A 17,319-nucleotide genomic window follows, 5' to 3' on the forward strand; every position below is an offset into this window, starting at 1 on the left:
CTGATTTTTTTGATTCCTTATGTAATAAACATCCTGCATTGCAGAGCCGTGTGACTACGTGCCCTGACATCATTATTTGTGTAGCTAACGGAGAATTAGTACGCGCTAACATGACAGTTGAGCTTCACATTAAAATTGCCGGATTTTCCTGGAACTGGCATTTTTACGTTATTCCTGGTTTGTGTCATTCACTTATCCTTGGTCTGGATTTTCTGGGGAAAACTCGTTGTTTGATTGACGTGGCTAATCAGAATCTTGTTTTTGGCTTTCACCCTTCATTAAAAATTAAATTAATTCCGCAGAATGCCGCCCCTAAAGTCATGTCTTGTCCTGACATGAGTGACGTGACCTTCAGAGACTCTCTGATTTCGGACGTTTTCAGTCGTTATCCTGACGTAATAAACAGTCGTATAGGTAGGTGTGATGTATTGCCCTATAAGTTTTATTTAAAGGATCGCACGCCTGTTAAGGCCAAAGGCCACAGAGTATCACCCCCTAAACTACAAAAAATGAAGATTATTGTCGATCGCCTCATGGAAGCTGGGGTCATTGCCCCATCTATTTCTGATTTTAGCTCGCCTACTTTTCTAGTTCCTAAAAAGGAGGCTGGAGAATTTCGCTTGGTTCATAACTTCAAATCTCTAAATGATAAGGTCATTCAGGACTCTTACGAATTACCGACGGTAGAGAGCGCTCTACAACACCTAGGAGAGGCAGCCATTTTTTCCGTCATCGATTTGAACGCCAGTTTCCATCAAATCCTCTTGCATCCTGATTGCCGTAAATACACCGCATTTTCTACCCCTTGGGGACAATTTCAGTTGAAAAGGGTGCCCATGGGAGTTTCATTTGGTAGTCAGGCCATGAGCCGCGTGCTGGACCATATTCTTTCTGATTTGAAGTATAAATATGTCTTTAACTATATTGATGATATTATTGTTTATAGCGCTAGCTTAGAAGAGCACAAACAACATCTAACTCAGGTGTTTGACCGTCTTCGAGCGGCTGGGTTAACTGTTAATCCTGACAAACTTCGTTTGGCCCAGGACCATGTTAAGTTCCTTGGTTACATTATTTCTAAGGGAAAGCTCATTATGGACCCTGACAAGGTTTTACCCATAGTTAATTTTCCGCCCCCTAAAAACGTCAAGGGAATTCAGAGATTCCTAGGCATGACAGGTTACTATGCACGCTTTATACCGGACTATGCTGCGGTCTGTGGTCCATTGAATAAGCTGCGCAAGAAAAACACAGCCTTTGAATGGGGTGACGCGCAACAGAAAGCCTTTGATAATCTTAAGGCCCTTGTCTCTTCTCCTCCCGTTTTGATCCTTCCGGATTTTCAGCGTAGGTTCGCACTTCAGGTCGATGCGTATAGCATTGCTCTAGGAGCCGTCCTAGGTCACCTCGAAAATGATGGATTACGCCCCATAGCTTATGCTAGCCGATCGTTGACAGACGGAGAAAGGCGTCTCGGCGTGTATGAGAAGGAGGCGCTTGCATGCTTGTTCGGCGTTGAGAAGTTCGCCTCGTACCTGGACTGTCAGGAATTTGACCTGTACACTGACAATCAGGCACTTAGCTGGTTATTTAACCACCCTAACCAGCTAGGGAAATTAGGGCGCTGGGTGTTACGGCTGTCCCGTTTTAACTTTAAGCTACACCATCTTAAGGGTAGTGACAATGTGGTCGCGGACACGTTGTCACGGATGTTTACCCCTGAGGAGTTTGACACCAGTGCCTTGCCAGTATCCTGTTCTGAGCCGATTAGTGCCGCGGTGTGCAAGGTCTTCCCAGAGTCTTTTCTTAGTATCCGTGATTGTCAGAAGGATGACCCGCTGTGCGTTCACATACGCAGGGATTTGCATCATGACACTGTTACGCCCTACGTAGAGGAACAAGGTGTAATTTATTACACAGGAAAGTCAGGCAAGCAGAGGAAGGCAGTGGTCCCTGCCTCCCTTCGTCCGATGGTTCTTAAGTACTTTCATGACTCATTGTTGGGTGCTCACTTGGGTATCGAAAAAACGTTCTGCCGCATCAGCGCGCATCTGGCATGGCCAGAACTACGAGCAGACGTGCGTCACCACGTGAGGTCCTGTGTTGACTGTCAGGTTTCTAAACCCCCGCAATGTGCCAAGGTTGGCCTGTATTGTGCGGATCCCCCGGTTGCTCCTTGGCACGTTCTGCATATGGATATTTTTGGGCCCCTTACACGCTCCAAAAAGGGAAATATTTGCATTCTAGTGGTTCTGGACATCTTTTCCAAATTTGTGTTGTTACTCCCCTTAAAAAATATGAAGGCGACTAGTATTGTGAAAGCCTTAAGAGAGAAAGTGTGGAAATTTTTTGGTGCTCCTGCTATGATAACCTGTGATAATGCCCGTTACTTCCGGTCTGTATTATTTAAGGATATGTGTTTTGAATGGGCTATTAAACCCATTTACAGTAGTCCCTATTGCCCCCAGGGTAATCAGTCTGAACGTGTAAACAAGGTGCTTAAAGCCACTCTTACTGCTTATTACAGGGATGACCAGTCATTATGGGACAGTGACCTTGAATTCATCAACGTGGCGTTTAATTCTGCTGTCCATATGGCGACAGGGTTTTCCCCTTCCATTCCCTTCATGGGCCGTGAGTTGACTCATCCCTTGCTTAACTCCTGGGGACTGCCGCCTCTGGAACTTGCCTCTGACAGTGATTCCCTGGAGGCCATGCTTGACGATGTGAGTTGTAATCTTAAGAGGGCCCGCGAGGCTGTAGCCGCCTCTTATAATGCTACGCGGAGACCACATGGTTTTGCTGTTAATGACTTGGTTCTCTTAAAGAATTTTAAATTGCCAAAACTGGCTGATAATGTTAATTCAAAATTGATTTCTGCTTTTGTTGGGCCATTCGTGATTGATAAATTTTTGGGAGACAACACGGTCCTATTGCATAACCCTTCTGGTTCTAGAAAATATAAAAAGGCCCATGTGGGTCAATTAAACAAATTTCATCAATAACTATTTTTTCTTTTTTTTGGACTTAGTTTTTTTTGTTGTTGTTTGGGTGTTCGTGTTTCCTTCTCTTTCTTTTTTTTTCCTTTCCTCCCACCGATGCTCCCGCCACGCCCAGAAGAGGACTTCGCGCCGCAGCGCACCCGACGCTTCTCGCCCTGCCCGAGATAGCGTGACCGCAGCCGCCCGCCGGGTTCGTCGTGTCTGCAAGGTCACTTGCTTGCTGGGACGTTGGTCGCCGTCACGTCACCGATGAGGAGCGGTGGCATGGAGTCGCCGCCATCTCCTGCCCGTGAGGGGCCGTGACGCGTGCGGAGACTGACTCTTCTGCAGCGGCCGCTTCGGATGGCCCTGCCTGCCAGGCGCCGAGCGTGGGCAGGCGGTGGGGACGCCCGCTGTTCTTTCCCTGGGTTCGCGCTGGGTGAAGGCATGCTGTTCCTGCTACTCTGGGATGAAGAAGATGCTGTCCGATATTGAATTTATTAGGGACGTCCCGTACTCTAAACTTTCTCTTCAGCGCTGAAGAGTCTTTATTTCAGTGGAAACGCTGAAGACTCTTTATTTCTCTGGATACACTGAGAATCCTTACTAGGTGTCCTACACGGAAAACTATGCCAGTCATGAACTCACTTCAAGAAATTGTTATTTAGAAACATTGTTTGTATTTGTATACACATAGAAATGTGTTGAACTCACTTCAAGAAATTGTTATTTAGAAACATTGTTTGTATTTGTATACACAGAGAAATGTGTTGAACTCACTTCAAGAAATCGTCAGTTAGATACACTTTTGTTATTGTACACACATAGAATTGTGTTGACTTGACATTTGAGTTACTTCAAGAGTGTTGTGACCGGACCTGCAGTTCCTCGTGTCCTTGTGACTTGGTTGGCGAGGCTCGCGGTTGCGTTCGTCAAGGGTGGGGGAGTTGAAGTGGTCGGTGCGCGTCACTTGAACTTCGCGCCGCGCGGCGGGCTTCGGCGCTCCTTCCCTTCCTACTTTCCCCCCCCTCTCTGCGTCCAGTGCTGTGTCTGACTTCCCCTCGTGAGGAGTCCGCGCTTGCGCGTGGCGCCCCCTTGCTTTATTAAAACTAGGTGTAATGCCTTGAAGGCTCTTCTTGTTCGTTAGCACACAGTCGGTGCTGGTCGTGAATTAAGCATGTAGTCAGATACTTGCTTTAGAGAGAGAGTGTGACAGCGGGGAGAATGCACGTAAGTGTTGTAAGGTGGTGACCCTTACAGTAATGTAATCGGTACTTGGTAATAGCTCTACTATAAATTCTTATTTCGGCCGTCACCGTCTAAATTCAATTTGGCATTTATTGTTTTCCTTGCTCGTTTTGTATTAATACAATGTATAGTTTGTTTGACGTTTCTCCCCGTCTGGTCTACAGTCTTCGTTAGGACTTGTTTTTTCGTAATGAATTTAATGTATTAATTTGTGAGTTTTATTTTTATATCATGCTTTATCATGTTTTACAGTAAGCTTATACCGCCTAGTGTAGGTTAGGCCGCGGTCTCCTGCATGTTCATTTGACGTTTTTTGTATTCTCTAATGAGGCATGTCTGTGTTCACGACATTCATTATCCCTGTGTATCTATCAAGTTTCTATTATGTATTAAGTATTTAATCCTAAAGAAAACATGGATATGTGTTCACGTATTTTGCCCTGGCATTTGTACCGCTAATTTTTCTTGCTATCAGTATTACTCTTGTATGTGAAAGAATGATAAATTTGTATAAGGTTAACGTGAGGCTTTTGCCCAGGATTAAACGATATGTATTTAAATTCACTATTTGCTACTTTAACCTTTGAATCCATCCTTGGCTATAATTGTTAGATTACCCTTTTGAACACTATTTACTCAGCATAATGTATTTTAGTATTTTTAAGGATAGTGTTACACGCAGTTGAAGGTTCACGTGAATGTACTTCACCTGTTACACTTTCCTATGAAGCTCATGGAAGCCTTCAAACGGATTCTGCGGAAATCCGATCCCAAGGGGAGTTTCGGGGGCGTAATATCAAAATTTCCAGTTTTTGGTAGGAAATCACCATGGCAACAGCGCTTGCTTTGTTGATGCTTCATTCGTCTCTATGGCAACGACTATTTCAGTGTTAGTGCAGTCCTCATCACCGTTGAAATTTTGCGGGTACTTTAAATATCAAAAATTGTCCTTTTTTTTGAGTATATATATTTTACAGACTTGAAACTTCACAGTAATGTTCCTTATGTTACGCAGGATGACATTTTCCGAAAATTAGATCCCATGGGTGGTTAAAACCAGGCAACAGTGGGTACTTTGTCTGCATGAGAACAGGATTTTGCATTGTTCATGCCTTCTGCGTCTCCATGTCAACGGGCATCGCGCGGCAGTGGCGTACCCACAAGGAGGGGCATGTATAATGAGCGGCGTAAGAGTGATCTGCCTGTAGACTGCCGTAGCGAAGTACGGGTACATCAGTTGTACGTTGCATGCACGAGTCGGGAAACCATCGGTGCTATTCATTTTCTCTCTATAACATTATAAAGCATTGTAATACATTTTCACTGAATTTTTTTTACTAACCATTACTGTGAATGCTTAATTTTATTCCAATAGTATAGCTGTGCGAAGCCGGGTCGGGCAGCTAGTATGAGATATGTGGTTAACTGTGACTTGCACACACCTTCCGACTGCACTATTATTCTATACAGCTATTGGTGTGTGGAACCCACTCCACAGGACTGACCAGTTAATGGTATCACATGCACTGTCCGCGAGACATATGGTTAAAGAGATTGCCGCAGAATGAGGTTACAAGTGTTTACAGTACTGACGACAGTCGTCGTGCCCTCCTAGACGTAGAGGCCGTACCTGTCCACTGCCGTGTGCCTAAGTGAGACACCTTCCCACTGGTGCAGTGCAGTGCAGTGAAAAGGTCAGGGACGCATCCGCGTGTGCCCTACATCATGCTTACGGACGGCCACATTTTAGTGTAAATATCCTATCTGTGTAACTCGTGTATGCTTATTTTAAAATTAACTTTGTATTTGTATTTTGTAATTAAAATTATATTGTTATTCAGTGTATGTGTAATTAGTTTGTAAGACCCGCCGCCTGGCCTGACGCGAACACGTCTTCCGCTCTGGCTTCCCCCCACCCGTGGGTAGCAGCGCGTGCGCGATCGGGTGGAGAGCGCAGTTGCTGTCTAGTTGCGGCACGGAGGAGACCTGCGTCGCTCCGCTCCATAAGCAAACACTCATCTCGAGCACGTTCATGCACGGTCGAGCTATCGCTATTAGCTTCTTGGACCATGGGGTAGTCATAGGCTACCCTACTGCACCACAATTGTTTTCTGTTTATAATCAGGGAGTCCGGGTCGCGGCGTGAAAGAAACGTCCGTCTCTTGTCGTGGTAGGCCAGGCCTCGATAAGGTTTGCGAGGAAAGCTTGCTATCAATAAATATCGCCTTCAGATCTGAGCGAGACAACTTTTTCCACCGCCTTTGTCAACGTCCCATACCTGTCCTTAAGTATTTCCCTGAACCCGCATATTCTGGTCCCGGCCACGTCAGGCCTGAACTTGCCATTCTCTGGCTGTAGCTACTCGGGCAAAATGACTTTCACAGGGCGAGCTTCGTCGGGGACCGGGAGACTTAGGGCCTTGGGATGATAAATGGCACCTAACTAGTGTGGCCAGAATACATAGTGCACGGAACATGCGTGAACGGCGACGCGGGGGCCGGGTCGGGTCCCTCATGCTCGGGCGCGGATATGAAGCAGGCGCGGCCGCGTGGCTTGGGAGCGATGCGAACCGGAGACGTCGGCACGTCAAGTATTGTTTGCGCGCGATAATGCCGCGTGTAAAGCAGGGATTGTATTACAGATAGGCTAACATTACTTTCCACGTCAGTAGCGCCGCTGATGATGGCGGGGGCGAATGTTGATAAGGATACGGACGATCTGATAAACTTTTAGATGGAGATGGGTGACGAAAAGGACACCGGAAAGGGTGACGTGACTGACATGGTATGTGGGGTGTGCGGCGAAGCCAAGTGTAATCACGACATGGACGTGAGATGTCACGACAGGGTATGTGTCCGGGGTGACATGCCGCGGAACATTGAGAGGCCAGTCTTGCAGTACATGAGTGCACCATTTGTATTGCCGGTGTTCCCGGGGAGTGACAATGAGGACCCACGAGAGTTTGTGCGGGAGTGCGAGCATCTCCTGAAACTGTACAGAGTGCAATTGGCAGAGTGGGCATCGCAGGTGATCAGACAGCTCCACGGTGATGCGAGAGACTGGTGGTCGGGGGCTATAACACTGATTGGAGGAACTTTGTGCGACAAGTAGAGGCCCGGTACGACAATGATCAGGCACGCGCGATATGCCAGAGAACTTTTTACTGCTGGACGCAGAGTGAGGAAGAGAGTGCGGATTACTTCATTTGTAAGAAGCTGCGCCTGTTCAGACGATTAGGGACAGGCGGGGAGATGAGTGTGGCATTACCGACCACCGTCGAACAACTGTTGCCGGAGTTTTGCCCCTTCATGAGGACGGCAGTCGGGCGAGGCACGTAGGAGTTCGTGGCCCTCGCCCCCATAGTAGAGCTTGACATCATGCAGTGGAGGACAATGACCAGGGACTTGCAGGTTCCCCAGGTCCACCCAGGGTCAAGAGGGGTGACTCTTACTGAAGTTCCGGACAATGACATGGCAGTGGTGAAGTTCAACGACTGTGCAGGTCACCGGAAGGTACTTGACCTGAGCGATGCCGGAGGACATCCCGGGCGATTCCCAGCAGAAGGGAGCCGACGCGGGAGGGTGGAAGCCAGGCCGATGGGATTGCAGGAAGGGGGAGGCAAGGACGAGCGGCCGCTGCGATGCCGTTTTTGCCCAGAGTTGTACCACTGGCATCGCTTGTGCCCCACCAAACCGCACGGGAAGTATCGCGCGAGGGCAGCGCACTGCCAGCGGGAAACGCGGAGACGGGGCTGGACGGACAGCTGGGCACCACCTCCCGATCCATCAACTACCATCAGTTCCAGTAACCGAGGGGACTCTTCTACCACAACCTGCGCCGAGACCCCCCAACATTACATTTGCCGTCGGGTGGCAGCGGGAGTCGGGCACGCTGCGAGTCAGGTGTTCCCGTGCCCGGGTCGCCGTTGGGACAGTGGGGTGCCAGCACGACTCCGGCGACCCGACAGCAGTCATCCCGGAACCGGACTTGCCATTCTGTTCGCCTGTCGCCGGCGGGGTGGGCTACCAGAATGATGGTGCGCTGACTCCAGAGCGGTCAGGCGAGTTTTCCTTGGGTCCTCAACGTTCAGACTTCCCGGAGGCTGGGGATGAGGGAGACCAGGCAGCTGCCCATCTGGGATGGGTCGGACCCATGGAGCCGGAGCTGCTGCGGATACCCGTCCACGCCGACGGGCGGGAGACGCCTGCCTTGGTGGACACCACTTCCAGCCGGTCCTACATCACAGCCCATCTGGTGGTGGAGGAGGCGGTGATCCCATGTCCGGAGCTGGTGCAGCTGGCCACAAAGGATGCCAGTGTGACAGCAAGGGCACCATCCAGGTAACACTGAACATCGTTGGTCATGTTAGTCACATCGAGGCGTGGGTGGTCCCCGACCTGTGGGAGGGACTGATCCTGGGAGCACCGTGGCTGTACAAAGCGATGCAGATGTGGAGGTATGAGCTGGGTGAATGTACTTCGGCACACATGGTCGTTGGACCATGTATGGCATACACCAGACTCCTCCTAGTATTCCTCAGTCGGTCATCCGCCTGGAGGACCTCAGGCACAACGTCCCAGCAGAGCATGTCGACGCCATCAACCGTGTCCTTGCATCCCAACCTCAGGTATTTGCGGCTGCGGACTAGTTAAGATGCACTACAATGACGGAACACTGAATACCCATGGTACCGCACCGCCTGCCTTTTGAGAAGGTACATGGGTTCGGGCCCCGAGAGCGCGAGGCCATTTAGACCCAGGTAGACGAAATGTTGCACTACGGGGTGATAGAACCCAGTACCTCTCCCTACAACTCGAGGGTGGCTTTGGCCACCACAAAAGGACGGGAGTTTACGCTTTTGCGTAAACTTCAAAGCGATAAACAGACTGACTATTCCCACCCGCCTCCACAAATCAACATTACGGACGCTTTGGCCGGACTGGGGGACGCGACCATTGTCAAGACGCTTGACCTGAAGTCAGGCTACTGGCAGGTGTCGGTATGCCCTGCTGACCGTCCGAAAATGGCGTTCACTCCGCCAGATGGTTGGCGATACCAGTTCTTCGCCATGCCTTTTGGACTTATGGATGCTCCTGCCACATTCAAGGCCCTGATGGCACGTGTTTTGGATGGGTACATTGGCGTATTCGCCAGTGCCTATTTGGACGATGCCATCGTCTATTTCAGGATGTGCAAGGACCACGTGCACCACTTGGCACTGGTCCTGGAGAGGATAGCCAGACATGGACTGACTTGTGCTCCCAAAAATGTCACATTAGGGACAGAGAGATTGAGTTCCTGGGGCACATAGTGACGAAGGGTGCCGTCCCCGCCCCGAGCAGCTGGAGCTTATCGAGGGTAAGTGGGTGCCGAGGACCAGGAAGCAGCTCCAGAAGCTTCTGGGCCTGCTTAACTGGCTGCAGTCCTTCATCCCTGACTTCACCATGGTCACGACCCCGATGACAGACCTGCTGTGGACAAGGTTCAGCACCAGGTTAAGGACCGGTTCAGGAACTGTCACACGCTGTCGCATCTGGTCCCCGACCATCCCATCTTTGTCCAGATACATGCAAGTCAGGAGGGGATGGGTGAGGTCTTGTACCAGGTGGACGACGATGGTGTGAGATGTGTGATTGAGTACACCAGCGCAAAGTTTGGCCAGGCTAAGCCGAGGTATCACGTGCATGAGTATGAGTGACTTTCTGTGGTCTGGGCCCTGCAGCACTACCGGCACCACATCGAGGGATGCTCTTTTATGCTGAGAACTGACAGCCAGTGCCTCCGCTGGCTGGACTCCGCTCAGGGCTGAAAGTCTAAGTTCACTCGCTGGGCCCTGCTGATTCAGGAATTCTCGTTCACAGTCGAACACGTCCCAGGAGGGGAGAATCAGCAGGCCGACAATCTGTCTCAGAATCCGGACCCTATGAGTGAGTTCCGCGATGATCAGGGCTGGGAGGAGGTGCTCCTCCCGGAGCGCGAGCCCAGTGTTGAGGACTTGGGACCATGGCTGTGCACGTTGTACTCACTGTCCAACTCCACTGCCTCTGAGCCAGACACTCGACCAGAGACAATGATGGAACTGCTTTCGTGGGTCCATGGTGTGCAGCTCCGTGACCCTGACGCCCATTCCCTGCAGACAGAGTGTGGTGAAAAAGTGTTGCCAGCTTGCCAGAGTCTTCATGGCGTGCTCCAGACCAAGGGGGCTCACAGGTCGAGCAGGTGGCAGACTCACATGCTGCCAGAGGCTAGGCAATGGGTGCTGGGTTACCTGCATGACCACCCCCTGGCAGGACACCCGGGTACAGAGCAGATGCTACGTGAGGTCCGGCGGACATTCCACTGGCCTGGCGACACGACAGAGATACGGTGCTATGTAAGAGCCTGCCAATGCTGCCAGGAGTGGAAGTCCAGGTATCCCGACAGTACGGAGCAACAGGTCCCACAGCGGCCCCGAGATCCCTTCCACACTGTGGTGGTGGATATCATAGGGCCGTATCCTCGTACGTCCTGTGGCCGGCATTTTATCGTGGTGGTCATGGACGTGTTCACCCGCTGAGCAGAAGCATTTGCAGTACCAAACGTGAAGGCTGGCACTATGATTGCCCTGCCCAAGCATGAGTTCTTCCTGCGATACGGGTACCCCACGGTTCTCCTGACGGACAATGGGGTGCAGTTCACGGAGAGACACTGGCGAATGTCCTGCGAGCGATGGGGGGTGGAGCACCACACCATGCCCACCTACCATCCATGCACGAATCCGACCGAAAGGCGGAATCAGGACATAAAAATTCAGCTTTGCATCCGGTTGGACGAGGACCATACCAAATGGGACCTGCACCTGCCGACATTGCTGTATTGCCTGCATCGCAGGACGAACGTAGTCACGGGCCACTCCCCTGCCGAACAGGTGCAGGGCCGAAACCTCGCCCTGCCCATGGAAGCGCGAGCACTCGCCTACTCTCACGAGACGACTGTCGACAATCGACATGAGGACGCTCGACGCCAGCAGCAATACCTAGCCCAATGTACGCCCCAGACAACCCGCCTTTGGGACTGCTTGAGCCAGGCCAGTGTGTCTTTGTCCGGTGCCACCATCTGTCGTAGGCTTCTGTGCCAGCCTAGCCCCTTAGTTTGCAGGTCCGCAGGAATTGGTCAGCCAACTGGGAACCAATACGTACCTCGTCTGTCGCACTGACAGGCGCACGACAAAGGTGCACAGGGATGACCTCCGATTGGCTGACTGGACGGACGACGACGACGAACCACGGGATGCTGTACCCGCCGATGAAACAGCGAGGGAGCCGGACCAGTCTCCCATGAAAGGGGGTCAGGAGAGGGGCGACTGTTCTCCACTGGTGACCGAGGGTGAGGAACTGACACCCGATGCGACGGACAAAGGAGGATCGCGAGGGGCCAGCATGATTGAGCTGGAGCCCCGTATGAGTCGAGTACTTCCGGACGACGATGTTGACGGCAATGACGACGTCGATGATGGGAACTCCCTGCGCGGGTCAGGGCCACTCATCGAGGACGTGCCTGCCGATGACACCATCCTCGGTGACTTGGTCGACCTCAGTGACACGACGGTGACTCCGCTGGACCATGAAAATGGATGCAGACAGAGACACTCCCACCCCTGGGAACAGCAGGTGGGGAACACGGACATTGACGATGCGACAGATGACGAAGTGACAGTGCGGATCCTCAGCCGAGAGGGTAATGTGGACCAGGCACAGCAGGTAGTCCTGGACATGCCCTCCGAGGAGCAGACGACGACTATCCACACAGGGGACTGGCCAAAGGTACGCCGGTCCACATGTGACATGACTGCACCTCGCTATCTCCGGGACTATGAGTGGGAGGGCCAGTACAATACCGTGGCATGCGGCGGCTGGACGTCGGCGGTCTGCACTGCAGCGTCATGCAGCTCCTGCCGCAGTTCGCCCAACCCCGAATGATCGAACTGAACACACCTGATGTGAGGGACCAAACTCGTAATCGGACACGGCCGCGGCTGGCAGTCTAGGCCGACGTCAGTGGCCAGGACAGCCTCGTGAGAGGGGGGCATGTGACGCCAGTCTTCGTGCCCCCCTAGACGTAGAGGCTGTACCTGTCCACTGCCATGTGCCTAAGGGAGACACCTTCCCCACTGATGCAGTGCAGTGAAAAGGTCAGGGACGCACCCGCATGAACCCTACATCATGATTATAAGGACCACTCACGGACAGCCATGTTTTAGTGTAAATATCGTATCTGTGTAACTCATGTATGGTTATTTCGTAATTAACATTGTATTTGTATTTTGTAATTAATCTTATATTGTTATTCAGTGTATGTGTAATTAGTTTGTAAGACCTGCCGCCTGGCCTGCCGCCAACATGTCTTCTGCGCCGGCTTCCCCCCACCCGTGGGTAGCAGCATGCGCGCGATCAGGCGGAGAGCGCAGTCGCTGTCTAGCTGCCGCCCGGAGGAGACCTGCGTCGCTCCGCTCCATAAGCTACAGTCGTCTCGAGCACGCTCACGCACGGTCGAGCTATCGCGATTAGCTTCTTGTACCACGGGGTAGTCATAGGCTACCCTACTGAAACGCGATTGTTTTCTGTTTATAATCAGGGAGTCCGGGTCGCAGCGTGGAAGAAACGTCCGTCTCTTGTCGTGGTAGGCCAGGCCGCGATAAGGTTTGCGAGGAAAGCTTGCTATCAATAAATATCGCCTTCAGATCTGAGCGAGACGTCTTTTTCTTCCGCCTATGTCAACATCCCAAACCTCTCCTTAATTCCTTCCCCTGAACCCGCATATTCTGGTCCCGGCCACGTCAGGCCTGAACTCGCCACTCTCTGGCTGTAGCTACTCGGGCAAAACGACTTTCACAGGGCGAGCTTGGTCGGGGACCGGGAGACTTAGGGCCAGAGGGACGACAGTACATTTTTTTATGGTGTGTGATGTGCTGTGTAGCATCCAGACAAACCCGTGTGAGTAAAGTTTATTAATCAAACAGTAATTATTTGTAGTCTTTTCACCTGACCACGCTAGTTAGACATCAGCATCTTAAGCTGATCAGGGGAGTGCCGCAATTAATAGATATAATAGGTTCCTAACTATCGCAGCCTCGAACTCAGTGTACCACAAGGGGCTGACAACCCACCCTTCTGACATGTTTATCTCTGAAGACTAGCCTGGTGCTTTTCACCGAGATTCACCTCCACCACACTGAGTTCACCCCGAGGTTTCGGACACAGGACCGTGGATGATGGCATACAAAACAGCATTAAATCAAGAAATTAGACATCAATAAGTTAAATTAACATTATAAACTTAACACTTCAACCTTGTTTTCTTAAAGTAGTTATAAGCCCACCCGACAGATAGCGTCACAAGCCCCGCGAAACATATTTCCAGTCTATGCGCACGGCGACCTAGCGCCGAGAGAGTCAGTAGCACGCAGTTGCGACGCCCGCCGCCGCGAGGCGCTAGTGTCGAGGCTGGGGACGCACACAGCACACTCTGCCGCCAGCGGGTGGAACTACTAGAGTTCCTCGGGCGCAGCTGGGAGAGTCAGTAGCACGCAGTTGCGACGCCCGCCACCGCGAGGCGCTAGTGTCGAGGCTGGGGACGCGCGCAGCACACTCTGCCGCCGGCGGACGGAACTACTAGAGTTCCTCGGGCGCGGCTAGCGGGAGACACAGCGCCGAGGCACGGGCGACAGACGCACCTGGCGCCGCAGCGACAGGGAGTCCAGCGTGGCGACGGACAGCGTGGTGGGTGGGTCAGGCGAGTCCAGCGGGCTGGACGCCGGCGTCCCGCCCCGGATCGTGTTCAGGTAGATGCTGCAACAACATGCGCCATGTCTGCCTCGCAGATGCCAGCTTCAAGCCGGGTGTTCACACGGCCAGCTTCAAAGCAAACTTGTGGCGAAGAGCCGGCAAGCTCTAAATAATTAAATACTGGGATATTAGTATTATAATTAACTTGTAACAAACTTGAATCAAGAGTAACGTACCAAGCATTCAGAGTAAATAATTTTAATTTGTTTTAATTTAATTTAAATTTAGTTTAAAGTATCTTGGCTTATGGGTTGTAGCCGTGTCCTAGACGAATAATTCACAGACGTTTCGGTCAACATTACAGTCGCCATCATCAGGGAGCAGTTACCTACTATGATGATGGCGACTGCAATGTCGACCCAAACATCGGTCAATTATTCGCCTAGGACACTAATGCAACCCAGAAGCCAAGCTACTTCAGACAATGCCGTGAAAGCCTGCGAACTTTAATTTAGTTTAATTAGCTTTTTAAAAATGTTGTAAGCGAGATCATTAATGGCAGAAATACGAAACACAAATTAGAAACCCACTGTGAAATATAGTTTTGCCTACGATTAAATACTACTTCTGTGGAGCTATGAACTGTTTTGGGAAATCATGGTCAAAAATAATATGTGCTTTAGTTACTAACAACGACAAAAATTCGAACGGCAAGTCTAAATAATAATAATAATAACTATTTAAAGTCTATAATACTACAGGTTCCTTTCATCCTAGGCGTTTGTTATAAATGTGCGACATAAAATAATGGTATTAACTTGACGTAAAGGTACCACGGCACCTAATAGTTATTCCTTATTTTTATAATATTAATATTTATAGTTTGTCAAAATACCGCATGTAATTTGAAGTGACTAGATGCACTCACATATAAGCTTGCTTTCGTGAGTGCTAAATTTCCTGGTTAATTAAGTGTAAAAAAATGGGGGGAAAAAAATGTTTATATAGTTATGATTGCTGACAGCGGGACACTCACATCTGGCGCTGGATGAGGTTCTGCCAGACGGCCTTGAGCTCGGCGGAGGGAGCACGCAGGGTGACTGGTCTCCTCCGCTGGTGCCGGGACAGCTGCAGCTCGGGCCCGCAGCGTGGCGCCGGACTGTCCACTCCCTCGCCCGCCCCCGCCACCACCAGCCGGAAGTCGTTGGCTGCCGTCACACCGGCATCCTCGACTATACTAGCCATCCAGCTGCTGTCGTGCCACTAGGGAAGCCTTCGTTTCACAGAAGAGAGAGAGCCACACCGAAGTTCCCCGAAGTTCGTGCTCGCTTTATTTGATTTTTGATTTCACAGTATCTTTAATGTAGCTATCCTAACCAAATCAACCGCCCACAATGTTTTAAAGTATTTATAATGTAGCTAACCTAACCTAATTGACCATTAGTTATCATGAGTTACAATGAACAAAAAATAAACCCCGAAGATGCACGATCGGGCGTTTGGTTCTCTCGTCTGTGAAAAGAAGGCTTCCCGTGCCACACCACTCATCTCAAACAAGTCCTTAGTTTATCATTTGTATAAACTTACTTACAAGATAACTTTTATTTCAGACCAAGCATTTACATGCAATCCTCACATGTTATACAGTTTTGGATTCGTCGTTAGCATATCTTATGTAGAATATGACTAAAATTCTTTATTTTTAGCTTGTCAGTATTCTATGGTTTAGGGAAAACCGAATTTTATTGATATGCGAATGTAATACTGATAAATAAAGAAAATTAAAACGATGGTTACATACAATCGGTTGTATCGAAACTCAAACTTGCATTTCCTTAAATTCATAAAAACTTTAAAATAAGGATTAGATTGTAAAAAAAGTATTATGTAAACATTTTAGTAGTACAAATTGAGGGCTCCTGGCCCAGGGTGCAGCTGCTATATGCTAGAGTCAGAACGGCGCGACGCACGCGATGTGATGGGTGCGACGCGAATCATGTAAATTGTCTAACCAATCACGTTCGACACTTCTGTGACGTCAGTGCGACTTAATCTACGGCAGCGACAGACTTTCCTATTTGAAGGTTTTTCCATGGCCGTCGTGTCATGGGCACGGTACAGTTCTTCAAAACATGCTTATAGTGGTGACATTTTCATGTTAAGGTTATGTGGATTTTTTCAATGTTCACATAAAATTAATTTTTTTGAAATAATGTTACATGTGCATTAAATATATTTATATCAAAGATGTGTGGTTGCGTGAGCAATGGGCAGAAACAACACAGACAATCGTTTGCTTTTTATGTCGGTCACACTAGCATTATGCCCTGCTGCGGCATCGCTACAGTGTGATCGCAGCATCTGCCACCTGAGCCACCTGGGCCACCTGGGCCACCCGGGCCTCTTGAGCCACGTGGGCCACGTGGGCCACGTGGGCCACCTGGGTTACCTGGGTTACCTGGGCCACCTGAGACACCCGGGCTACCCAGGCCACCTGGGCCACCTGGGCTATCTGGGCCACCCGGGCCACCCGGGCCTCTTGAGTCAGCTGGGCCACGTGGGCCACGTGGGCCACCTGGGTTACCTGGGTTACCTGGGTTACCTGGGCCACCTGAGACACCCGGGCTACCCAGGCCACCTGGGCCACCTGGGCTATCTGGGCCACCTGGGCTATCTGGGCCACCCGGGCCTCTTGAGCCAGCTGGGCCACGTGGGCCACGTGGGCCACCTGGGTTACCTGGGTTACCTGGGCCACCTGAGACACCCGGGCTACCCAGGCCACCTGGGCCACCTGGGCCATCTGGGCCACCCGGGCCACCCGGGCCTCTTGAGCCACCTGGGCCACGTGGGCCACGTGGGCCACCTGGGTTACCTGGGTTACCTGGGCCACCTGGGCCACGTGGGCCACCTGGGTTACCTGAGCCACCCGGGCCACCCGGGCTCGGCCCCCCTCGTGGGCGCACCTTTCTTCCTGATGTTGAAGAAGGCCTGCGTGACGGACAGCAGCGGCAGCGGCTCCTCGGTGATGAAGAGCACGCGGTCGCGGCTGACCTTGGCGAAGAGGATGAGGTCGGTGAAGAGCAGCGCCCAGAAGGGCCGCACGGCGCGCCCTTCCACGCGGCTCAGGTCGCCGCCGAACAGCCACTGCCTGCCCGGCGCGCGCAGCACGAAGGGCTGCACACAACACTCGCCTCGTCCTTCCGGCCTCTTCAGTTCTCACAGCAGGTAACATTTTAATGCAGCATTTTTACGATAAAATAATTTATAATAAACTGGTCTGAAAGAAATATATTCAGAACAATAAAAATAAATAAGTGAGCATTTAT

At 50.9% G+C, this 17,319-nt stretch overlaps 1 protein-coding gene across 1 annotated transcript in view; it reads right to left on the reverse strand.

The window, feature by feature from the left end:
- LOC134537975 (uncharacterized) overlaps positions 1-17,319 on the reverse strand; it is a 433,777-nt gene that overhangs the window by 23,633 nt on the left and 392,825 nt on the right. The window contains exons 19-21 of the mRNA XM_063378994.1: positions 16,957-17,167; positions 15,030-15,201; positions 13,942-14,056 (exon numbers count right to left, since the gene is read on the reverse strand). Of these exons, the coding sequence (XP_063235064.1) occupies positions 13,942-14,056; positions 15,030-15,201; positions 16,957-17,167 (498 nt within the window). The remainder of the gene's footprint in view (positions 1-13,941; positions 14,057-15,029; positions 15,202-16,956; positions 17,168-17,319) is intronic.

The sequence above is a fragment of the Bacillus rossius genome, chromosome 12, assembly GCF_032445375.1.
Source record: "Bacillus rossius redtenbacheri isolate Brsri chromosome 12, Brsri_v3, whole genome shotgun sequence".
Taxonomy (NCBI): domain Eukaryota; kingdom Metazoa; phylum Arthropoda; class Insecta; order Phasmatodea; family Bacillidae; genus Bacillus; species Bacillus rossius.